Genomic DNA, 25,387 nt, shown 5'->3' on the forward strand with positions numbered 1-25,387 from the left:
CTATACAAATCTTTTGTATATCCAAATTAAATAAATGTTTAGTTTCTTTTTTTTTGTACTGGATTGTTTGAGTCCTTACAAAGGCTGTTCTAAAATTTTGTTTGGGTTTTTTTTTTTTATGACTGCAATTCCTGGTAAACATCTTCACCTGGTGGCGGGATGCGGCATAACTTATTAAGCCATTTACTTTTCTTTAGTTATAATTTCGTCAATGAATTTGGGCATTAACAGGAGGGTTTAATCCATTTAATCCAACCTGTGGTAAAAATAATGAAGGAGTCATGTAGACTGAAAGGAAGGGGGCGTGTCCTCCATTTATCCCGGAAATTGCACCTTGGTTATGTAATATTTATATATTTAATGACTCGATAAGGACTGGATGTATGTGTGTGTGTGACATAACATGATTCTAAGGTATCTGTAATTTAGTCAAATGAGAAATGCTTTTTTTTTTTTGGCAGCATGATATTTGCATTTCAGAATCTGTGTACCGGCTCTTTTTAGATAAAATATATATATATATATATATATATATATATATATGTACACACACATGTTAGGTCTGTCTCAGGAGAAAACTCGACATGTCGTCGTTTAAGTGACAGGAGCTCATCTTTATTTCCAAGAAAATAACGTAAATCCAAATGTCCACAGAAGATTACAGGAGGAAACAATACAAAGTTAAAAATAAAGAAGAGCCACAGGAGTGTTTGTTATTCACAAGGAACACAGACCAACCAGACTCCACAGAAGACACCGGATAGAAACAAAAGCCACTAGGTGCAGACAATCACACACTCGTCAATCATCGATCCTCAACTATTTAACTTCTACATATAAACCAGTTACACTTTTAATAAAATACTTCATGAACAAGTAGAAATCTGCTTTAATTAACATGGATGTTGAACCTTGTAATGTGTCAAAAACCTTTAGCTTCTTTGAACTCAGTGTTTCTGCGGCCTTTATTAACATGCACCTTTCAATCCTCTTGGCACAGAGTTCATTCTGATGTTTTCTTTCACAAGAAACAGTAAAGAAATTAAGAAGTATTTCCTTTTTTTAAAATGATTGCTTCCCCCTCCTTTGGTTAATTTTCTTCAAAAGGTCACATCACAGCCACTTTGACTCTTCTGCAGGCCAGTTTCCCCCTAATTTAGTCTATAAAGTACTTTTAGTACATGTTTTGATCTTTTTCAGTCAATTAACCGTCATTTCCATTAGTTGCCATTTTCAGTGACTCACAAACCTATTACTATGTGCTGCACTTGTCTGGGCCAGATTAGACCCGACATGTAACTTCATGTCTCTTTGTCTTTATGTCCATATAAAACATTTGATCAGTTTTGTATGAAGGAACACGTGGAAAACGAGTGTTTCTCCAACACAGTGGCGCTCATTGTTTTCACTAGGATGGATTTAACGCGGATTAAAGAGGCCATAAGTGAAGGATCAGGGAAAGTCTGTGGGGGGGGGGGGGGGGGGTGTTCACAGGAACTTGTTTATGAATCAGAGGAGTGCTGTGCAGCAGATCCGGATGCTCCGACGTGGGATTTGTCTGCGCCTGTTTGAGGGCAGGTTTGTCTCTGGTGGAGTTTGGAGCTGTGGGCGCGCAGCGTCTCACTGTCACTTCTTCTTATCTCAGCTGCCGCTGGGAGGAGTACAAGTCAGCTCCAACTGCAATCGATGGGATTTCTCTCAAAGCTGTGTGAAGTTATCTGAGGAAACCTTCTCTCTCATTCTCTCCTTGCTGTGTGTTTTATTTATTTACATTTTTGTTGTTGTTGCGTTACTGGACTTCTTAAGTCTTGGAAGTGCGCTTATTGGAGCAGAAAATGGGCGAGTGCAGCGCACGGGATGCCAATGGTCCACATCTGGGCACCAAAGGTCCAGATGTGGAGCAGATCGAGTGCAACATCAGCAGCAGCAGCGTCCCGCAAGACGGAGGAGGAGGCGGCGGCGGCGGCGGAGACCCTGCGGCCGCGACGCGTCTTTCCCGGCGGCGCTGGGCCATCGTCTTCCTCTTCAGCTCCTACTCTCTCAGCAACGCGTACCAGTGGATCCAGTACGGCATCATCAGCAACATCTTCGTCAAGTTTTACAACGTGGAAGCCTTCGCCATAGACTGGCTGTCCATGGTCTACATGCTGACCTACATCCCGTTCATCTTCCCGGTCACCTGGCTGCTGGACCGCCGGGGGCTGCGCCTCACCGCGCTCCTGGCCAACGCGCTCAACTGCGCCGGGACCTGGATCAAAGTGGCCAGCGCCGGGCCGGGCCTCTTCTGGGTCACCATGCTGGGCCAGTGCGCCAGCTCCCTGGCTCAGGTCTTCATCCTGGGCATGCCGGCCCGCCTCGCCTCCGTGTGGTTCGGAGCGGATGAAGTGTCCACCGCCTGCTCCATCGGAGTCTTCGGGAACCAGGTGAGTGTCTGTCGAGTTGTTTTCCTTTGAGCAAATACATAACTTGCAGCGTACAGGGTTGTCGCGTGGAATAGAGACAAAATCCAATCGGATGCCAACACATTTTATTCATTTTTGTCAATCGCCTCCAAAAGTCAAAAGGCAAAGTGAACTTTATTGTCAATTCTGTGCATACAAGACTCAGTGGAATCCAAACCCTTGAGCCTTTGTCTCACTTGCCCTCCTATATAACCTAAAATAATAATAATAAAAAGAATGACAATATAGATCAGATATGTATCGCCCCAAATGAGAATATTTGAAAAATAGTCAAGAAAGAATGCAACAAGATTTTAAAATAAATTACAAGTGAAATGTGCAATCAAATACACTAATGCAATATATTCTTAAATGTGCAGGCTACCACCAAATACAATATACCCTGAATATACAAAATATACGCTAATCCAAAATAGGCTACCCTGAAATGATAAGTATATAATACAATATAAATCTCTGTATGGGCAATATACAATAACAACACACCTGATTGCAGTGAGGGGCTCTTTATTGGGCCTTTTCGCAACCTTGGTGATGACGTCATAATTAGAGTCAGGTATGCTGAAGCAGGGAGAGACAAAAACATGCAAGGACAGGGGCTCTCCAGGAGTGCAGTTTAAGAAAAGCTGTAAAAGTCCATGGATACAGAATGTGGATAAGACCTCACGGAGGTCAGCTCCTGTTAATTCTAAAAGTTTTCATGATTAAGATTTATTTTAAAATGGATAAAATCGGAATTATGTTCTTGATTGCTAATTCCGTAATTAATTAAGGATTATAAACAAAAGCCTGGATGGAACGCCCTACAAGATCTTGGCCAATTTCTTTCATTTGGGCCCTGAATCCCCCCCCCCCCCCTATATATCTATATAGTTATATATCTTTCCACAACTGTGCTATTATAAACCCTCCTTTGGGTGCAGTTGCCAGGTTTGCTCAGCTTTTCTTAAATCTTCTTATGCCATACTTTTTGAGCCTCTTATCTGAAACTATTTGCTCCTGAGTTTACAGTAGGACCAAGATAATTTCATGTTCTTGTTAATTTTGAAAAAGCACTATCAAAAAAAGGATTGTGATGATTATCTTGGGACGTGTTGTGAGCGATGCTGAATACATGAGGTTGAACCTCGTTATTTTCCACTTCATGTACAATATTTTTGATATTGAGCCGCGAATTAAGGCTAACGCAATGTTTTAAAATCGAAAAGGCGTGAAAAGGCATTTAGATTTTTCCATGGGGTCATTTGAAGGAGATTTATTTGCATTTAATCCTTTTTTTTCCACTGAGGAACTATTCCAGCCATGTAATGAGTCTTTCACAAAATGAAATATTAGAGCACTGCTTTATGACTGCTTTCACTGCTCTGTCTTTATTTCCTCTGAGGTTTCAGAACATTGACATCACACACGGTGTTTCACTATTTACCGAGAGATACAGTGACACCGCTATAAATATATATATATATACACACAGTATATAGTGTGTGGACGTGTTTTTATTGCTGTTTTTGGAGACCAAAGTCTGTTTCCACTCTCATATTATGGGACTTTTCATCGTTCTTTGATTGTTGGGGGGTAGAGTCATGTTTAGTAAGGGTGCATGTCAAGTGTCTTTGTTAAATCTTCATGAAACAAAGTTCTATCTACGTGGAGTCTGCATGTTCTACCAGTGTGGGTGTTGGTTTTCTCTCTAGTTTCCTGCCATAACCCAAAAAGAATAATGTGTGAACTGTGTTTACATTGACTAAGGGAGGGGATTCCGCCTGCGGTTTTCGGTCTGTATTTGCTCTGTGATGGACTGGAAACCTCTCCAGTGTGCACACAAGCTTTTGCCAAATGTGCAGATCACGGAACCTTTGATAGTGTGGATGATAAAAGAGACGGATGGGATGAAACAGGCCTGGTGTGATTATCCATGTGATTATCACTGCACGGTGATCTATAAATTATTTTTTTTAATTACAGCACGTTTGAAAGATGCAGCAAATACTACATATTTCTGAATTACTCGGTGTAAGCCTGTCTGCTTGTTATTTGCCTGGTCCAAATGTTCCTCAGTCTTTATGTATTCAGAGGGAAGCAGCCTGATGGGAAATGACGTGTCTGCCCACTGTTGCCACCTTCTGCTGGCACAGCGCATTGATTCACTGTAGTTTGATTTAGTTGCCGCCTCTTCCTGCTCCAGGTAAAACCGGAACGCTTTTTATTTATTCACCTTCATTCATTTAGTGATGGAATCTCACTTCGCTGTGGCGGTGTAGGTGTGAAATTGTGTTATAATCGCGTTATCAGCCGTGCGTGAAAGTTTTTATTGCGTGTTTACGCACGCCAAGTTGCGCGTATGTGAAACCGACCGAGGGTGAGCAACTCCAGTGTTATGATTCGGATCTGATCTGATGTCGCTGTGGTGTGTGTGTGTGTGTGTGTGTGTGTGTGTGTGTGTGTGTGTGTGTGTGTGTGTGTGTGTGTGTGTGTGAGAGAGAGAGAGAGAGAGAGAGTTTTTGTGGCGTTCTCCTCGTCTTCCCTTCACTCCTTCCATTCATGGCTCTGCTTCTTCTCACAGCGGTACAAACACACTGGCCGCGCTGTTAGTAAGGGGGCGATGTGTGTGTGTGTGTTGGGGGGGGGGGTCATTAAACTTCTTTTTCGTCAATTTGTAAACTTCGTTTACAACTTCGTGAGTTTGTAAAAAAACACCCATAATTAAGTGTTTTAGTCATTTCACTGTATTGCGCACCAGAAGGTTTCATTAAAATTGGCTTTATGGTGAGATTATAATCATTGTCTATAGTAATTGTTTATTTTCTTTGGTGAAAATGTTATGACGAGAGGATTTAAAAAAAAAAAAAATCAAGAAAACCTTTAAAGTTGAAATCTAAAGATTATTATGTCAATATTTGACCGGTCAAGATGGAATTGAACTGCATGTGGCCCCTGCATTAAAGTGTGTTTGACACGTCGGATGTGAGGATTGTCAGGAGAAATCCAGTTGGAAGGAAACTGGCAGATTTAGACATCAAACTGAAACTATGATAGTCTAAAATGATAAAAGAGACATTTTTAATAGCAGCAACATAAAAGCTAAGAAAGACAGCTGGAAAATCCTGTTTCAACCAAATATTTGACCCCGAATTAAATTATGTTTCTCACTTTACTGCACTTACCTGAAATGAACTGAAATGTAATACTTGATTACATATTTACAGCTTTGCCAACTCTTATAGTGGAGTCCTCCTATTGAAAATAGATATTTAATTACAATTAGTTACTAGTTGTAGCTTCACTGTGTTAGTAACTATGAGAACTTGATTACAGTTACTGCTTTAAATATCTGTTGGTTTTTATTTGTGAGTAGCTGAATTTTAGTAATGGATTACTGTTATTCCTATCAGTTACTGCTTTAAATTGTTGCAGAATCACTTTGTATTTTTTTGTACTTCACATTGTCAAAATGCTGTAGTATGCCAATCAAAAATAACATTAGTTACTCTTTAAGAAAATAATAGTTTGTGAGTATGGTTTGATACCATACTCACAAACTAGAAATCAAAAAATAATATCAGTATACATCAATGGAAAAACCTGCTGTCTGACTATATTATTATGGAATCTCAGTCAACACTCCCTGGATTTATGACAATAGAACCTCCTCAATTCCAAAACAAACTCATTCAATTGCTACAAAATAGATAATTTCACTTTTTCTTCTCTTTTGCTCCTTTCTATACAAACTATTTCCTTTCTCCTCTGTTTCCTCCATAAACATGACGAAGTTACACTTAGCATTTCATACACAAACACACACGCACGCACACATTATGTAAATAGTATTTGAGGTAGCACTTGTTTGTCTTTCTTTTGTATATAGAATGTATTGTTCATGTTCACACATCTTTGGAATTGTTTACTGTTTTGTATTGTTTAAAAAGAAAAAAAAGAAAGTAATAGAATTTCATCATGAGAAACAAAAACAAGCAAAAGAAAAATAGTACTTGATTACTGTTATAGAAACCCAGTCTACTGCTTTGAATATTGGGAAATCTCTTCAGTCACATCTAATAATAAGGACTTGATCACGGCTTTAGTTAATAAGTATAAATAGTGAAGCTACAGTTCCGGTACCAGAAATGAGCACTTGGTTTTATGTACTAGTCACTTTAATTAGTTCAGTTACATTACTTGTGTAATACTGCTCCGGTGAATCGCAGCCAGTTCTTGTTTTATGCGTGAACTAATCATTAAATGTGATCCGATAACAGAAGTGATTACCGTCCATTCATCCTTTCATCCCGGCCTCATGTGGTTTGTGGAGCTTCAGTCACGGTTGAGGTGAATGTGAACGTGTTCAAGTCAAACATCAAACAAAATGTTCAAATTGGAAGCATTTGATGATGCGGACCTATTGAAGTGTTCACTGTGGAGTCCCCCCGGCCCCCCCCCCCCCCCCCCTCCAACGTGAAAACTGACCATCTGTGGTCCAGACACATGAAGTCAGTCCAGGCTGAACGTTTGGCTGCACAGCCATGACGCTCACTGCACAGGTCAGAGAACAGAGGAAACATCCTCTCAAACGTGTTATTAAGGTTTCTAACGACTCATTTCCAAATTCGCCAATGATCTAGTAAACCATTTGAACTAAGATTTTGACAATAACATTATTACATGATTGGTAAATGTAACTGCAGAAATAACTAATAATGTTTTCAATGTAAAACATGAATGGGACTGTGTTTCTTGGAAGCACGGGATATTTTTTGTATATATAAATAGGTTACAAATGCATTCTTTTGATGTTGTAGCCGTCATATTCATTTATACTAATAGTAATAAATTCTCTCTTGATTATATACGTTTTTTTACTATTACAATGGCAAGTAAATATAGCACATTATTGGCTTTATTACACTAAAATGGACAAAATTTCTATGTCATTAGTAGGTATTGTGTCATTTTGTACTTTTATGACTAGCGAGGAGTTTCTTGCTGCCTGCTGCAGGTAGTTGATCTCTTAAATGTGAGAATAAAAGTGAGATTCTCCACTCAATGGCCCTGATAATCTTATACATTTGAACAGTTTATTATACCGCTGTAGCAGTTTGAGCTTGCTTAAAGATGAAGTTCATTACAAATTATATCTGTTATTATATAGATATAATAATATGTAGATAATATATATAAATAAATAAATGCACACAGATAAAAACACAACCTTCTCAGCCAAACTTTTGTTGGCGAAGGTAAAAAGCAGTGCTCAATCACAGCTGATGCAATTTCCAGGTTATTATGGGAAAAAAAAAAAGACTCTTCCGTCATCAGAACACTGAAACATTGCATCTGTCGCTCATGTCGGTCGGTCCTGATTTGAATCGTAGTTGCAAACAACCACATTTGACTTTGGTCCGTCTAAGTTTGTTTTTTTTGACGAGCTTGCTCTTTTTCGTTGAGCATCACCCTCGGTGGACTTTACCTCCTCTGCACACGACATGTGAGCGTCAGGTGGCCGAACTCGGCAATAAACCATCTTTACACTGACGTTTCACATAAAGCCGCACACTTGTGGCCGTGTAGTTGTTAAAACTGCAGCAGTCAGATCAGCTGCTGGCTGTGATCAGAACTCATTATATTCAAACTCGACCCCCCCCCCCCCCCCAGAAGGTGAGAGTTTGTTAAAACCGGCTTGTAGAAAGCGTAGAAAGGTAAACTGCCCCCACGGGAGCTCACACACCAGAAGCAATATTTGCTCTTTCTCGCTGGTGACGCAGGCAACATGAGTTCCGAGGACGAGCTCGCTCCCGAGTGGACGGAAAGGCGTGGCCACGCCAGGGATGACGGTTACTTGCCGCTAGCGACCAGCAGCGACGATCTGGCGGCCGCGGACTCGGACGCGACGCGGCTCGTCCCGCCGATGGAGACCCGGCTGTACAAGCGGCGCTGGGCGATGCTGCTCATCTTCTGCCTCTACTCCATGAGCAACGCCTTCATGTGGCTGCAGTACGGCATCGTCAGCAACGTCTTCGCGCGCTTCTACCGCGTCGGCCCCACGGCCATCGACTGGCTCTCCATGGTCTACTGCGTCACGTACGTGCCGCTCATCCTGCCCGTCACCTGGACGCTGGACAAGCGGGGCCTCCGGGACGTGGTGGTGGCGGGATCTGCCTTCAACTGCGTCGGGGCCTGGATCAAGACGGGCACGGCCGACCCCGCCATGTTCGCTGTGACCTTCTTCGGGCAGTTCGTGTGCTCGGTGGCCACGGTTTATGTCCTGGGCGTCCCGGCCCGGCTGGCGGCGCTGTGGTTCGGGCAGAAGGAAGTGTCCACTGCTTGTTCCATCGGCGTTCTGGGAAACCAGGTGTGTGTGTGTTTATCCAGAGAGAAACCATTGTGGAGGAGCTTTGTCACCAGTAACACACTTTACAATGATCTATTGACGACTAGTGACTTTCCTTGCATGAGAATAGAGGATGCTCAGTACGACATACATCACTATTCACAGCAAAGCGTTTTACCAAATATACAGCCATCGTGTGCAAAATGTAGAAATGTCTTGTGGAAACGTGAGAATTGAAATGCACGAGAAAAAAAAAAAAAAGTAATGGGAAAAAATGGTTTCCTAAACTAAAGCTGAGCTTTCAAAAACACTACTTGGCTGCATAGATCATATCCAGACACTTAAAGCTTCACGCTTCAAACATTTCACCCGGTCGCTTTACTCCAAATGTCAGACCCAGAAAGTAGTTTAGTAGTTTAGTAGATGAACAAATTCCCCCAAAATAACGCAGGTTCTTAAAACTATACTAAGCACTGTTTTAAACACTTGAATTCTTCAAACCACACAGATTAAGTTAAAAGAACTTATTCATTTAGATGTTGCCAACTGAGGCAATTCAATCAACTTGTTTGAACTATTTTCTTTCCTCATTTTACACCTGGAACAGTTGAAACACACACTCAAAAAGGAGAAACTTTATTCACAACACGCTAATTAGTTGTGCAATCAAATATAGGAAATACACAATGACCTTTCTCTGTAAAGGTATGAATCCCACTGGGTAGGAATTGAATTGTAACCTGTATTGTGAGGATCCATCCGTGTACCAGAAGGATTTACAAGGACAAGTCAAATATTGAGTTATTCTTTCAGCAAACATTTTGGAGACTGATAAAACTGGTTTGTCATCTCTGGAAGTCAAATGTCTCTGTGTTGAGGTGCGAATGTCACTTCAGCACGATGATAAAATCCTTTTTAAATGTTCGGCACAATCGCTGCACTCTGGTTGAACAAACTGCACCCAGTCTGACATTTAGACTGTGTCGACACCACGTTTTGTCTGTGTGTGTCGCTGTCCATCGTCACTTTACGAACGTTCACAACGAAATACTTTGTTCTGAACACCTCTTTAAAAAAAAAAAGGCCTTTATGTAATTTAGCTCATCTAAGATCAACTCAGATTACACAACGTTTCAAGTGAAATCGTATTTTTTTTTACGAGTTTTAATTTCAGAAAGGGTTTGCGTTTCCACTGCAAGTTGTGTTTTACCCCATTTGCATTACGATGGAGCGTTTTCAAAAAGTTCCACCTTGAAAACGGTTTTCAAAACTTTTTCAGCAGATCCAAACACTGTCATTGTGTAAACTGATACCCGGAACGCTACGAAGGTTTTATGTTTTCACTTGAGAGTGTGTCAACAGGGACTCAGAGGGCAGCCTATTCGGTGTTCAAAGGTTTTCTACAGATACCAGGAGGAAAACATTGTGCTGAACTGATGTAAAGCAGGTCAAGGGATGAGAATTGAGAAGATTTATTTAGGATTCCGATTCCATTTTCCATTCTGCTTAACGACGTGGCTCTTTATCGATTCTCATTTGGAAAGAAAACCTGCAGCATTAACAGGTGAAGACGTGCTCATATTGAGATTCACACCGGAGCGGATCGAAAACACAACCATTCACTCAAAGTTATCGCTGCTTCATGTGCAAATGTTTCTGAATATTGGTCATACTTCCTCCCTTGGATGAAACATCCACTTGGTTAATACTTGTTCTCATCCTTTCTCCTGAAATGGAACGTAACTTCCCAGCATTTGTGCCTCTTGGGCGCCACGTTTCCCGCTGGTGACTGATGACGCTGCTCACCGGAATCGATAAGGGAGTCGTTTGCAAGTTTGTGAAATGAGTCCAAAGAATTGAATCGCTCATCGGCTCAGATTCTGTTCTAATTTCTACAGCTCAGATAAATATATCTAATAATTTAAAACGGTTGTCAGTGTTTACAGTAACGGCTTTGTATGACGGCCCAGGCTTAAAAAAAAGTTACGTAACGTTGAAGGATAAACCAAAAAAGAAAATTGATTATGGAGGCATCAGATTTAATTATGCGGAAAAAGGGAAACATGGTTTGTTTTTCAATCAAAGTCACATTTTGTACTTTTCGATGCACCGATATAAACCTGAGGCATGCAAAGAATTTGGTTTTTCGAATGTATACATCTTTGATCTTCGACACAAACACAGATCATCAAAGGACGTCCGTCGCCTCTTCATCCTCCGGTTTTTTTTAATTATTATTTTTTTGTTCCCTCCATTTGAAGTGTGTGCTCGCTCACCTGCATGAGGCCAAACACCCAGTGTGCCGGTCATTGTCAGGCCTGGTCTTTTTTTAAATGCCTCCGTCCCGCTCCCCACCGCCGAGGATGAAAGCTCACATTGTTGTTGATGTTTACTTTCTCACCACGACTCGATTCCTCTTGGCTTCACGCCCCCAGAACCTGATACCCCCCCCCCCCCCCCCACCCCCCCCCCCCCGGGCAGTTTACATGTCCCCTCTGACATTAAGAAATAGTTCACCAGACGAAAACACGTCAACAGCCTGCGTGCCAGAAGCACGTCTGACCCGGCTGAGACAAGATCTTCTTGCGCAACATTTCATCTGGATTTTTATCAAAACACAGACGTTTTTTTTTTAATGACGTGTGACGGTTTGTGGGTAAATGCTTTTGTCAGAAAGGCTGCTCATGTTGACTTATGTCCCGTTTATAAGAGCAATGAAATGAGAAACCAGTTATTTTAATGACATGTTAGCTGTGTCAACATGTGGTGGATAGTGTCATCGTTGTTACACTTATGGTGGTGCGCTAAAGCCACGTCTATATTTGTGATATGTCTATCACGCTTAAGATAAATACCAGTAATATTAACTCGTTATACCTTCCAATGTTTTTCTTCTCGATGATAGAACCTCTGCTAGGAAAAGACGTCCTCACACCCTCTGCGTGTTCATTTGTTGTTTGTTCTGTTATGTCGTTGCTTGAAAACAACGAGAAGCTGTGATCAGTCTTTTTTTTTTCTTTTAACTTAACTGAACACACTTTATTGACCCTCTTGGGGAGATTGCCGGCCGCCACCTCCCTGTGAGGAATCAAAGCAAAGTCTCCTCTGAGAAGAAGGTTTGGAACCTCTGTAGAGAACAACAGGTGTTACGCCTGAGCGTCATCTGGGATTCTAAAAGCGGTCCGGCATTTTTCTGTGCTTGCAAACCTCAGACGCTTCACGTTTCCCCCGTCGACTGTCGGGACCCCGGCTGGTGTTCCTTCTGGAACGTTCTGCAGGTTGTAGGAACCCGAGGAAGCTGCCACTTCTCTTGTGGTGCTCAGATGTGGAACATTGAAATCTTTAGACTTCAGGAGGAGGTCAGTGAGTGAGGTTATAGAGGAGGTCATTTACGTTATAGAGGAGGTCAGTAACATAGAGGAGGTCAGTAACATTATAGAGGAGGTCAGTGAGGATATAGAGGAGGTCAGTGAGGATATAGAGGAGGTCAGTGAGGTTATAGAGGAGGTCAGTGGGGATATAGAGGAGGTCAGTGAGGTTATAGAGGAGGTCAGTTAGTATATAGAGGAGGTCAGTGATGTTATAGATGTCAGTGAGTGAGGTTAAAGACGAGGTCAATTACTATATAGAGGAGGTCAGTGAGGTTATAGAGTAGGTCAGTTAGTATATAGAGGAGGTCAGTGAGGTTATAGAGGAGGTCAGGGAAGTTATAGAGGAGGTCAGTGAGGTTATAGAGGAGGTCAGTGAGGTTATAGAGGAGGTCAGGGAAGTTATAGAGGAGGTCAGTTAGTATATAGAGGAGGTCAGTGAGGTTATAGAGGAGGTCAGTGAGGTTATAGAGGAGGTCAGGGAAGTTATAGAGGAGGTCACTTAGTATGTAGAGGTCAGTGAGTGAGGTTATAGAGGCGGTCATTAACGTTATAGAGGAGGTCAGTTAGTATATAGAGGAGGTCAGTGAGGTTATAGAGGAGGTCATTAACGTTATAGAGGAGGTCAGTTAGTATATAGAGGAGGTCAGTGAGGATATAGAGGAGGTCAGTGAGGTTATAGAGGAGGTCAGTGAAGTTATAGAGGAGGTCAGTTAGTATATAGAGGATGTCAGTTAGTATATAGAGGTTGTCAGTTAGTATATAGAGGAGGTCAGTTAGTATATAGAGGAGGTCAGTGAGGTTATAGAGGAGGTCAGTGAAGTTATAGAGGAGGTCAGTGAGGATATAGAGGAGGTCAGTGAGGATATAGAGGAGGTCAGTGAGGTTATAGAGGAGGTCAGTGAAGTTATAGAGGAGGTCAGTTAGTATATAGAGGATGTCAGTTAGTATATAGAGGATGTCAGTTAGTATATAGAGGATGTCAGTTAGTATATAGAGGAGGTCAGTTAGTATATAGAGGTGGTCAGTGAGGTTATAGAGAAGGTCAGTGAGGTTATAGAGGAGGTCAGTGAGGATATAGAGGAGGTCAGTGAGGTTATAGAGGAGGTCAGTGAGGCTATAGAGGAGGTCAGTGAGGATATAGAGGAGGTCAGTGAGGATATAGAGGAGGTCAGTGAGGTTATAGAGAAGGTCAGTGAGGTTATAGAGGAGGTCAGTGAGGATATAGAGGAGGTCAGTGAGGATATAGAGGAGGTCAGTGAGGTTATAGAGGAGGTCAGTGAGGTTATAGAGGAGGTCAGTGAGGTTATAGAGGAGGTCGGTGAGGTTGAAAATATTCACGACACCTATAGTGCATTAAAGTTTTACCACTACAGGTGAACAGTTACTCACACGAGGCACCAGCCTTTTTGCTTGGACAGTTTTTTTTTTAGATCTGCATGCAAAAATGTACATTGCACTTTTCCTCAACCCTTCACTTTTCTTTTTTTCTACCACCACTTTGACAGTGACGTTCCTCAAGCTGCTGAATTGTGTGCTGAACATTCTAAACTGTGTGACTATTATCTCCAGATGGGTATTGCCATAGGATTCCTGGTGCCGCCCATCCTGGTGCCCAATGTGGACGACATGGACGACCTGGCCCATCACATCAGAATCATGTTTTACATCAGCGCAGGTGTGGCCACGCTCATCTTCGTCCTCGTGGTCATCGGTAAGTCTGGGGAAAAGTACAGTCGCGCACACGCAGGAGCACACAGTCCAAGCCGTCATCCCTCTTTACTCAGTCACGTGCTTGCTATTTAAGGGCGTAAAGGCCACGACATCTCTTTGTGCTGAATTTAAAGCCAATGAGGAATCAGGAATCCCAAATATGACAGTGAATGGAGAAGGTTGCACACTCACTTTGAGAATCAAAGAAATTGTTTTCAAATAACTGGACCAAAAAAATCACATCGATAAGGACAGACAAAGTGAAAAACTGAAACCAGACTTCGAATGTATTCCGAACCATCTGATTATCTGTGTATATCGACGGTTCAGCTGGTAAAGACGTAAAAATGAGTGTATGAATTGAAATCCCATTGCAAGAGGATAATTCCATTGTATGATTTTTAACTAATAGCTCATTTTATGTACATGAGCTGCCCAATAATATGATTGAAAATTGAGTAAAGCAAGTCTGAGTCTGCATTGTTGCGATAATGTTTCCCATCCCAGATAAACCCTCTAATAATCTTGTCCAAAGAATCAAAAAAAATTTGTTGAATCGTCCGAAACAGAAAAAGAAATTTTGGTAAGATATTCATCTTCAACCAGAAGTTATTTTTGCAATAAGATATGAAACATTTGCAGAAACGAGGTTAGAGTTTAAAAGGTAAATCAGATCGCTGGAGGTCGCAAGCGGCAACATTTATGGGAAAGCATTCACTTTTCTTCAAATTCAGTTTATAACCTGAAAAGGAGCTGAACTTGTTTAAAATACCCGGCACCTTGGGAATTGAACTAGTTGGACTTGAGACATATCATCCGCATATAAAGACAATTTGTGTTCATTTCCATTTCGGAGAAATCCCTGTCAATAAAGAGGAAGAACTGCAGAGCGACATAATAGACAAGGGCTCAATAGCAAAGAGCAAATAACAAAGAATAAAGAATAAAGAAGACGAATCCAAGAAATAAACTTATCATTGAATCCAAACTTGTTCAAAACCACAAACAAGTACTCCCACTGCACCCTGTCAAACGCCTTCTCCCCGTCTACTGGCAAATCAGATGATTGCTTTGAATAGATGATATTGAAAAGAGTGCGAGTATTAAAAAAAATAAAATAAATTGACGCCCTTGGATAAAAACCATTTTGCTCTTGGGACATAACCAAAGGGAAATGTTTTCTAATGTTGAAATCGTATCCAATGGTTACAGATTTTAAACTTGATAAAGAAGGATCCAATTTAAAAAGACCCAATCTCTGTGTGTGTAATATTTAAAAACTCTAATTATCACATGTGTGTGTGTGTGTGTGTGTGTGTGTGTGTGTGTGTGTGTGTGTGTGTGTGTGTGTGTGTGTGTGTGTGTGTGTGTGTGTGTGTGTGTGTGTGTGTGTCAGTGTTCCAGGAGAGACCAGAGATCTCCCCGTCCCAGGCTCAGGCGCAGTCCAGGAGCTTGCAGGCTGACCAGTACTCCTACACCGCCTCCATCTGGAGGCTGCTGTGTAACAAGCCCTTCATGCTGCTGGTGTTGAGCTACGGTGAATTTTACACCCGTCATCTCACGACTGCATGAACGAAGGCTGAACGAAGGATCACCGTTTGATCTCTGTGATCTAAGCGAGACGGGTTTAAAGGTGGAAGTTGATTTTCTTCGGGAAAATCTACGAGCAGTTGTGAGTGTCACGCTCACGCCCGCTAAAGTAAATTTATCGGCCTACAAGGCTCATCGAGGGAATATAAAATATAAAAAAGAGTGTTTGAGGGAGACTTCAGTGTTAAGATGACGTCTTAATTACATTACTGTGACATGCAGGACGTCTCACACTCTAATAGTATATTTTTGTCACCGCTCCGTGATGGATGGTGTAGAGGTGAAAGGTGATGAAGATTAAAAAAAAGTCTTTAAATAGTCACATTAGTGGAAAAACACCGTCTGAGCAGATATGAGGATGTGTCATCTCAAACACATGATGACTGCGAGTTGTTTTCAGAAGTCACTTTCCTGCTCAAAGGTCACTGATTCATTTTAATTGAAAGAGGAGAATTCAGATTAAATCCTCGGTAATGGTCTGAACACGGCAAAAAAATGCTTTTAAGCCTGAAGATCATCTCTGAATAAATAAAGACGTGTGTGATTGAGTCTTCATGATTGAGATTCTTTGACCTTATCAGTTATGGCAACACTGAATATCAAGGGTGAGTGATTCCTCCGACAGGAATCTCTGCAGCTGATCCTGATAAAAGAGTTTTGTAGGAATAAAAGTTCATCCAACATCCATGGATGGATGAGGTTTTGGGACGATTGCAATTTTGGAGTATTGTTGACGACACAGCCTCACACAAATTCTCTCATTGTTCTGTAGTTATTGTCTGACCTCCCTCCTTTTCCTATCTTTCTTTACTGTAATTGGTGGAGGTTCCCCTGCCCGTCGCAACTCCTTCATGCAATTTTGAAATGATGATCCTGATCCGTACAGCACTTCGGGTGCGTAATCGTGATCGAGGTTCACTCTTTTCCCGAGATGTTGGAATCCCCTCTTTGGCCGGGCCAGTCTCAGTATCGCTTCCTTCATTCTGTAATTTGCCATTTTGACCACAATGGACCGCGACGGGGCGTCTTCAGGCATCTTCAGACATCTTCAGGCGTCTTCAGGCATCTTCAGACATCTTCAGGCGTCTTCAGGCATCTTCAAGCGTCTTCAGGCGTCTTCAAGCGTCTTCAGGCACCCTCTTTAACTCCGTAAACTCTGATATTGTCTCGTCACGCTCGGCTCTTGAGGCCGGTGGTTTTTGCGATCATGTGTAGCTTGTATTCGGGTGTCTGCTGCGTTGATTTGCTCTTCAGCCTCACTTAATTCTCACGTTGGTTTTTGTTGATTTCTTCCTGGATTCCTTTCAACTGCTGGCTGAATTCGCCTCAGTTCTCTCAGGATGAGGGCGAGGCTCGGGTTGCCAGGTTGTTCGTTGTGGACGTCCGTCTGCACGGCGCTGTCCTCCATTACACTGCTAGCAGGGGAGCTCCGTCTTCCTCAGAAAACTCGAACTGACTTGTCTTTCGATTCTTACTTTTTATCATATTTGAAGCCCACAATTTTAAACCCGATTATATCTCTAAAGAAAAGTTCAACGAGTCCCACTCACTTGTTTTTAATGTGTTTTGTTGGACGTCTGCAGGGCTGAACGTCGGCTGCTTCTACTCCATTTCCACGTTACTGAACAGGATGATCATCGAACATTATCCTGTAAGTGTCACTGTTCTCTTTTCAACTTTATTTGTTGTTCTCTCCCAGAAGTGTGAAGTAAAAATGCTTTGGTAGATTTTTTGTGGTATTTTTTACTTCACTTTCACTCCAAACATTTGAACGCTGTAAAACCTGTTTATTCTGTACTTTTATTTGTTTCACCTCTCGATAAAGAATTGTCTTTGCTAATTACTGAACTTCTTGTGCTTTACATTAAAAGCAAGACATTATCTGCATGAAATATTGAAATAGTAGATTTTACTCTAAATTAATTTGTAATATTAGATTTATTGTTGGTTTTCAAATCTTTTGATCTGTATGTGTTTAGAAAATAAGTTTAAAAAATGTTGCGTTAGATCTACATTTTAACACTATTTAAACTCTATATACGGTACATTACTGTTTACCTGAGAAATATAAATTTTTACATGCATAATCCAAGAAATTAAATGGATTAAAAAACACTTAAAAGGTAATTGAGATTTTAAGAGTTCAGTTTATCAACTTGTGTATTTTTTTTTTATTTTCTTTGTTAATGTCGACCTTGACACAGACGGCAGCTGCTGTGTTTTGCTTAGATACGGCGCCACTGCACCTCAAAACGTCTTCCAAGTACCGTAAACCACAACCGTCTACGTTTTTCCCTTCCAGGGTGAAGAAGTGAACGCTGGGAGAATCGGCCTGACGATAGTGATCGCGGGCATGGCGGGCTCCCTCATATGTGGCATTTGGCTGGACAAGACCAAAACCTACAAGTAAGATACTTGCGCTCGCTGCAGTTTCAGTGAAATACGTGTTGTACCTGGAGAAAAAAAAACCCCACGAACAACATACCCGTGGAGCCAATTACACTGGTCCATCTGAGAGTTTTCCATCGTGACACTGAGAAATTAGAAGTTGTACTTCGGTGATGTGAATCACAACTCCAGTTTTCTGGATTTCAGTCTGCAGCCCTTTATTCTCAGCCAATCCCATGAACACTGAGATCAGGGAGTTATTTAATGTGGTGATGGTGTGTCGCAACTGTGCTGTTTGTTTAACCATATTCAAGTCAAAGTATAAGTTACACTGTAACCACGTCATCTGTGTATCTGTAAAAACAAACAAACAAAAAAAATCTGAAATCAATTCAGAATCTCCTAAATAGGCATTGAAGACGCTCAGCTAGAACTTTTGAACTCCTCCAATGAATGTTTGCAGCAGATTTCATGGAAATCCATTGATCCACTGCTGAGTGTTCACGGGGGTCACGCGGCTCCCAGGAAGTGGAGGTTTTCACCAGGAATTCAGTCGTCTTGCTCTTCTCTTGCACAGTGTTCAGCTCGGCGAGCGAATGTCCTGCTCGCAGAGACACGTCCAAAGAAATCAAAGCTTCCACTCAGTGGAGACACGAACGAGTGCGTGGATGTGAGTGTGTGTGTGTGTGTGTGACGCCGCTCCCGGCTCATGTGAACTGACAGGCTTTCCCCTCACAGCTCATCCACATCTCCAGTACTGCTGCACGCGGCACGGAAACCCCCCCACCCCCCCCACGAAGCAATCAAAGGGTCCGATCGCTGAGACTTCTCTGTGTGGGCGCTCAGCCATCAAAAGCAGCGGGATCTGTGTTTGTGTCGTGGAGCCTCGCACTCCCATTGTCCCGCGGGACAGAATCGAAGCTCTGCTCACATGAAATGTTTGGCAGCGGGTATTTTTTTCTGCGTGGTTGCACAAGAGACATCTTCACCAGGGTAAGCCTGTTTGTGCAGGTGGCTGAAGTTATGACAGGTTATGGCAGGATATTTCACAAAGGAGTTTTTTCTCATTCGTGATCGCGTATCTTGACGTACTGGTTCTATTCATCTCCCGTGTGCGCAGTTTGTATGTATTCCACCTGGTGCAATGATTAACTCAAACTTTTTTTCTTTGGGGGCTGCAGCATAGGACAGAAATGTACATTTTCATGCGCAGAAATTCTTCGCACAAAAGGATTTTTCTCTCTGATCAGCTTTGGCTGGCATGTAGCAAACACGAGACTCTCTCACAAGACTATATTGTAAAATTCAGATCAGATTAGAGAGGCTTTCTAAACTGATTACAGCTTTTACAGTTACAATAGAATTATATGTATGACGCAGGTGATTTGTATGTGAAAGTATATGATGCGATATGATACTTTCCCCATGCAATTATTTTTTATAGCAAGCTGATGCTGTGCATATATACAGTATATATATATATATATATATATATATATATATATATATATCAGTGTATATGTATCGCTGGTCTCTCTTCAGACAGACCACCCTGGTCGTTTACGTCCTGTCTCTGATTGGGATGCTGGCCTACACCTTCACCCTCAACCTGGGCCACCTGTGGTTGGTGTTTCTCACGGCTGGAGTTTTAGGGTGAGTCACCACACGATGACAAAGTTACTAGAAAGTCTGCAGACAGAGACTCCAAACTTTTAACACACAACAAGCAACATATTGAAACTGAAACTCAACCTTTTTTTGCTTAAAGGGATTCTATGTAAAAATGAGGTCATGCCTCTTTTATACATTAGGGGGCAGTATTGAGTTAATTTGCCACCAGAGTTCTAATTCCTGACCCGTTATTTACGCAGCGCAATCAGGAGTTCACCCTCTTCACCCAAAAGCATCAGATAGATGCAACTGTTATTCAATCAAAAACACATACATCTCTGAAATCAAAGTGCACTACTGCCCCCCAATGGGTAAATACAATACTACAACAATACCACGCACCATCAATAACAATTTAAATTTGCTCTTTAGATCTTGTGTCATAGCAGTAGAATACAGTGGAGCACACACACACGCCTCTTTGGTTTAAAGGATAAAGAACAGAAAATACTACTTTTGGTATCTATAGAAAACTAATTTTGCTTTATCTGAATTTGTAAATATCAAAAGGGAGAGTTATTAGAAATAATGCATTGATTTATGTGCAAATTATTGTGTGAATAGACAATATGTAAGCATGAAACCATCTAACATTATAATTAATGAATGAAACCTCAGGTTACTGTGAAAAACAAACTCATTACGTTATGAAATGTCAGCTTTGCTCTGACTTTGCCGAAGCTGAATTAATTCTCCCCCGGCTCCGCGCTCCACACTTTCCCCATACAATTATTTTTGCTATTTATAGCAAGCTGATTGTGCACTTAAGTGGTTTCCATAGCAATTCCTTGGTCTGATTTTTCTTTCCTGTGATCCAGGCAGGAGGTGTTTTTTCAACAATACGTCCTTGTGTGACATTGCGGAGCTGCGTCTCGGTCAATCACGTCATTCAACTGTTTGATTGTGTTTGTCTGCAGCTTTTTTATGACAGGATATCTTCCTCTGGGCTTCGAGTTTGCAGTGGAGCTGACCTTCCCGGAGTCAGAGGGAACCTCGTCTGGACTGTTGAACTGCTCAGCTCAGGTCGGCCGCCTCGTCTCGAACCTGGAAACTGTAACAAGGAGGTTATTTTCCCAGGGTATAAAGGGGTTTGTCTTCTCTAATTTCAGATCTTTGGAATCATTTTCACCATCTCCCAAGGGAAGATTATCGACAAATGGGGAACCTTAGCTGGAAACATCTTCCTGTGTGTCTTCCTGCTGATAGGAACAGTGATCACTGGTGAGATATTGACCAGAAAGAAACTGATAGCAGTTGATCGATCAACTTGTTAACTAAGTTAGATGGGACTTTACACTGTGGTCTTATAGTAGAAGAGACCTGCTGTGGGTGCAGTCATACTGTATTTCTCACAGGCTGATGTTGCCCCCTAGTGGCTGGAGTAAAGACATCACCCAGAAGTGCTAGAAATGAAATCTGCATTGAATTCTCTCCTTAATATTTAGACAATTAAGTGAAATAAACTTTTTTAATTGCTCAGTCAGTATATATTTTTTTACTTATCTTGCATTTATTGGCTAATTGAAGTGTTTCTCTTTGTAAAGCGGCTCCTTATGTCTTTTTTCCCCCACCGTCAGCACTAAACATTACGTTTTTAATTGTTCTCCATCACATCTGCTTCTTTAGTGCAGTTGGTAAACCATTCAGCAGTTTTAGTAGTGAAAAACAAGAGCAGCACTATTTGAGAAATTGAAGTAAAAAGTGTTTGACGCCCTGCTTTATAGATTATTGGGATTATTATTCTCCTGAGCACCAATTGTCATTTCTGCAGTCAATTTGATAAAAACTTAATTTGGGAATTTGAACTTATTTATATTTATATATATATATATATATATATATATATATATATATATATATATACATTTTATTTAAAGTTATTTTTCACATCAAAATCAAATGTAATGCTTCACAGCAACACTCAACTCACCTCACGGATTCTATGGCTTCATCGCAGGATTTAATTCTCCTTCTGAACTGATTAAAAAAAATGAAAACGTATCTCCAGTTAATCTCCTCTGTTGTCCTCACAGGATTAATCAAATCTGACCTTCGACGGCAGAAGGCCAACCTGCAGACGGAGGTGCAGTCCATGAGTGTAAGTGCGTGTGTGTGTGTGTGTGTGTGTGTGTGTGTGTGTGTGTGTGTGTGTGTGTGTGTGTGTGTGTGTGTGTGTGTGTGTGTGTGTGTGTGTGTGTGTGTGTGTGTGTGTGTCGGAGGTGAGATGGTGGAGAGGATTAATGTCAGATCTCACCTGGGCTCCGGTCGCCTCTCTGCTGCAGTGCTCAGCAGACTGACTGCATGCGGCTGCCGCTCTGTTGCACTGCTGGGGGGCTTTCACTACATCAAACATCATTTTCCACCCCACCCCCTTCATCTTCGTCTGACAGCTCCTCACCTCACGCTCACAAGCAGCATGCTCGCACTTTATACTCTTAAACAACAACAACAAAAAAACCTCATTGCAATTTTAAGGTACAGTATGTTTAATATCAGTAAAGTCACTTCTGAGTCAAATTTTCTATGGATTTTGGGATCAAGTTCTTCTTTTGTGCTTCAATTGAATGCATAAACAATGGTAGAGTGACTCACTACCCCACCCTGTGGTGGAGAGTGGCATTACAACACAGATTAGGCTTTATGTTGGTTTGCTTTATATTTTTAATGCAGTTTTTGACCAACTGACATTCTGTACCTTTAAAACTGCTTCTTTAATACTTCTGCATATGTCCAGTTGACAGTTGTCACACAGTTTCTGTATGATTTTTTTTTTTTCCAATTTAAAAAAACCATCAATTTTATAAATCAATATTTATTTGGCAATCAGAAGCCGTAAGCCACCTTTTGCCATCTGGGAACATTTTAAACAAGGCAAATGTGTCTATTATGTATAAAAAATGTCATTTTTAAAGCTGGCAAGTGCCAAATAATTAGCAGTGTAAGAGTTGAGAGTCCTTTAAAACATGTCAGATACAAAGAAGATAAAGTGGTTACAGAAGTATAATTTTGTAAAAGCGGCAGCTCGCCACTGCGGAAAGGCTGAAGAGCCGCGTGTGGCTCAAGTTTCTGCAGGTCTTAATGTGATGAACACAGTCTTGGCTCACAGTGTGTGGTCAAGCTGCTCAACAACTGTGGGACGGCTTTCACTCTTTCCTCACCACTTCCAGTTTGATCACAATGAATGTAGCTGAAGACGAGCACCTCTACTGACCTACACCGGGCAGAGACACTGGGGGAGGGCAGGTGGGTGTGCAGGTGTTGGAGGTGGTGGTTCTGCATGAGGGTTAAGAGCGGAGGGTGGGATGGCCCCACCACAGTGTGACCCCCCCCACCATCACCACCAACGAGTTATCGTTGCAGCCTCCAGGCTCCGTGTCGTTGGTGCAGGACTACGGAGCCACAACGGGCAGCAGCTCCTGGCATAAACCCACCACAACCCCATTACACGCAAAACACACTGCAGCCAAGGTAGGGCCACGATGAAGACCCCCCCCCCCCCCCCCACACACACACACACAGCTTTAGTTGAAAGGACAATTAAATCTTGACAAACAGCTATTGGAGAAGTGTTTTGGACATTACACTGTATTTTGCAGCAGAAGCAGCGGCGGCTGCTGCTGGTAACTTTCTTAGGTGGGACTCTTCATTATTCTTCAGTTTCAGCCAGTGACTCAACTTCAATACAGTGTGTTTATAAACCACGTCACAACAATCTTCCCTTTTTTTTTTTCTACATTTGATAGAAGCCCCCAGTGATGAAAATGATAGTTTTTTTTAAAGGTGTCATATTACGCAAAATTGATTGTTTGGTTTTGTGAAAATATGAATGTTTTCATCAAATACACTCTACTCCACAAACAAAAAAGAAAGAAATACATTTCAAGGTTGTTATGGCACTATTTCAAGGTGAAATTGGGTTGAATGTGAACTGATATGTATTTGACACCCCTGTCCTACATGTTGGTGTGATGTTGAGTTTCAAGGCTCCTAAGTTGACTAAAACAAGCACACACACACACACACACACACACACACACACACACACACACACACACACACACACACACACACACACACACACACGGCTTTAGTTGAAAGGGCAATTACATCTTTACAAAATTAATCCAGTTTAGATTAATTGTATCAAAGGATTTTGTTTTTTTTCCAGCACTGCTTTAGACGCAGGAGTTAAATACAAAATCTTGTGACGTTTAACGTGTTTCAAGTGATGATTTATGTTCCGTCTTTCTCTTCATTCATTTCCCACGTGATCTTCGTCCCTTTGGCAGAATGCCGTGGACGATCTGACAGGAGGCGTCTCTCCGCCCGACGTCTTGAAAGAGGGGAAGCTATGAGGAGGACGGAGGAGGACGTTATCTACTAATATGTTTAACAAACAAAACAAAAACAAGCACTGACACGTCGACAGGCACAAATGAGCAGGAAGCGAAAAGCTGCAGTGACTTTATCCCGACGCTGAACCGTCGTCTGTGCTCCTCTATTGAGTGACCAACACAGCTGCTGTACTGTCGACACACTGCATGGATTATTCACATTATAGCCTCAAGACAGAAGGGTTTTTATATATTCCTACTATACGCTAACATTCTTTAAAAACTAATTTCTAATCGGGATTCTTCCCTTTAAATACCATCAGATGACAATCAAATCAATACAAATCCAATGGAAGCTGTAAAACGATCGGTAAGAACTGTACTTTGAATATGAAGAATTTCCCAACCAGCAGACCTCAAATCTGATTTACTGCTCACACTGCAAACATGTGCTTTGTTTGGAGATTTATATTTTTTTCAGAGCATCGACCACGTACTCTGACTTGATGTGCAAAAACACAAAGTGTTTAAAGCGGAAGTGTCGTTCATTGTCATCATCAAATGACTGTGTTTCTTTTTTAAAAAATGTTTTATCCTGTACTTTAGACCTTAGAAGTAAAGCATTAAAGGTACAGTATTTAAGATTAAAGTGGAAGTTTAGTGCTAAAAATGCTAAAACATTTACTGACAACACACGATTCTGAAAACGGCCGAACATCCAACTTCCTTCAGTTTCCCTCTGCTCCATGTCAGAAAACTGTATTTCTTGATTTCTGTGTTTTCTAATATTGGACCAGTGACGTGTGTCGCTTCAACTCAAGTCTTTACGTTGCTGAAGGTGTTTGCTTTTTTCTTTCAAGTGTTCTGTTTTGAGAATGAAGACTGTGACACGTTCGGAGGCGTTCACCTCCGAACGTTGCTCACAGTAAGAATTTGATCGATGCCGTGCATCAGAGTCCACTGTGAAAGGCCACTTTAGTCCATCTATTGTAAATCAATCTCTACAAGGACAGATCTTGTGGAAAACGTGAAAAATATCAGCACAAACTATGTAAGGACAAATATGTAACACTCACTTTTGCACGTTTTTTTGGGGGTTGTTTTGTTTGTTTGTATACTTAACTTGTTGCCAGTTGACATTTATACATTTGATTTTCCAAAATCATGAAGTGTCATGTGACATTCTGGTCAAACACTGGATGTCTTGCCTCCACAGGCACTGAAAAGCACAACTCATGTCAGTTAAATGCTTATAATTTAATCGAGCTATACTCCCATCTTTGTATATTGTCTGTACTTGTCACGGCTGTTACCTGTGTGGTTTTGCACTGAAGCATATTCCATGAAAAATCTATACATTTTAACTGTCCCACTCCTGATTTTTTTTTTGGGGGGGTCATAAATTAAACATTTTCCATGGTGCTGCTCCAACTTTGACAATCATTGTTTTCTGTTTTAACCATTTTGTATGATGTCGACTGATTAAAATGGTAATAAACTGTTTCGGACTGATGGTGGATTTTCTATTGCATT

At 41.4% G+C, this 25,387-nt stretch overlaps 1 protein-coding gene across 2 annotated transcripts; it reads left to right on the plus strand.

Annotated features, from left to right (window-relative positions):
• Nucleotides 1-1,659: 1,659 nt before the first annotated feature.
• flvcr2a (FLVCR choline and putative heme transporter 2a) lies at nucleotides 1,660-25,337 on the plus strand. 2 transcript variants are annotated; one of them, XM_080512461.1, is made up of 11 exons: nucleotides 1,660-2,423; nucleotides 13,731-13,872; nucleotides 15,268-15,408; nucleotides 17,045-17,112; nucleotides 17,764-17,867; nucleotides 19,392-19,502; nucleotides 20,438-20,543; nucleotides 20,630-20,741; nucleotides 21,554-21,618; nucleotides 22,881-22,988; nucleotides 23,810-25,337. In XM_080512461.1, exons 1-11 carry the CDS (start codon nucleotides 1,836-1,838, stop codon nucleotides 23,873-23,875), a joined length of 1,611 nt encoding a protein of 536 aa, XP_080368587.1. In that variant the 5' UTR covers nucleotides 1,660-1,835; the 3' UTR covers nucleotides 23,876-25,337. The 2 variants fall into 2 exon arrangements, with proteins under 2 accessions (XP_080368587.1, XP_080368588.1); XM_080512462.1 differs by lacking the exon at nucleotides 22,881-22,988.
• Nucleotides 25,338-25,387: the final 50 nt, after the last annotated feature.

The sequence above is a fragment of the Blennius ocellaris genome (genome assembly GCF_963422515.1).
Source record: "Blennius ocellaris genome assembly, chromosome: 17".
NCBI lineage: Eukaryota > Metazoa > Chordata > Actinopteri > Blenniiformes > Blenniidae > Blennius > Blennius ocellaris.

Coding starts and splice junctions, on each gene's coding strand:
- flvcr2a (XM_080512461.1), top strand. CDS start 1,836: ATGGGCGAGTGCAGCGCACGGGATGCCAATGGTCCACATCTGGGCACC. Junction 20,544..20,629: donor TGTTGAACTGCTCAGCTCAG/GTCGGCCGCCTC, acceptor CTCTAATTTCAG/ATCTTTGGAATCATTTTCAC. Junction 21,619..22,880: donor CGGAGGTGCAGTCCATGAGT/GTAAGTGCGTGT, acceptor TTATCGTTGCAG/CCTCCAGGCTCCGTGTCGTT.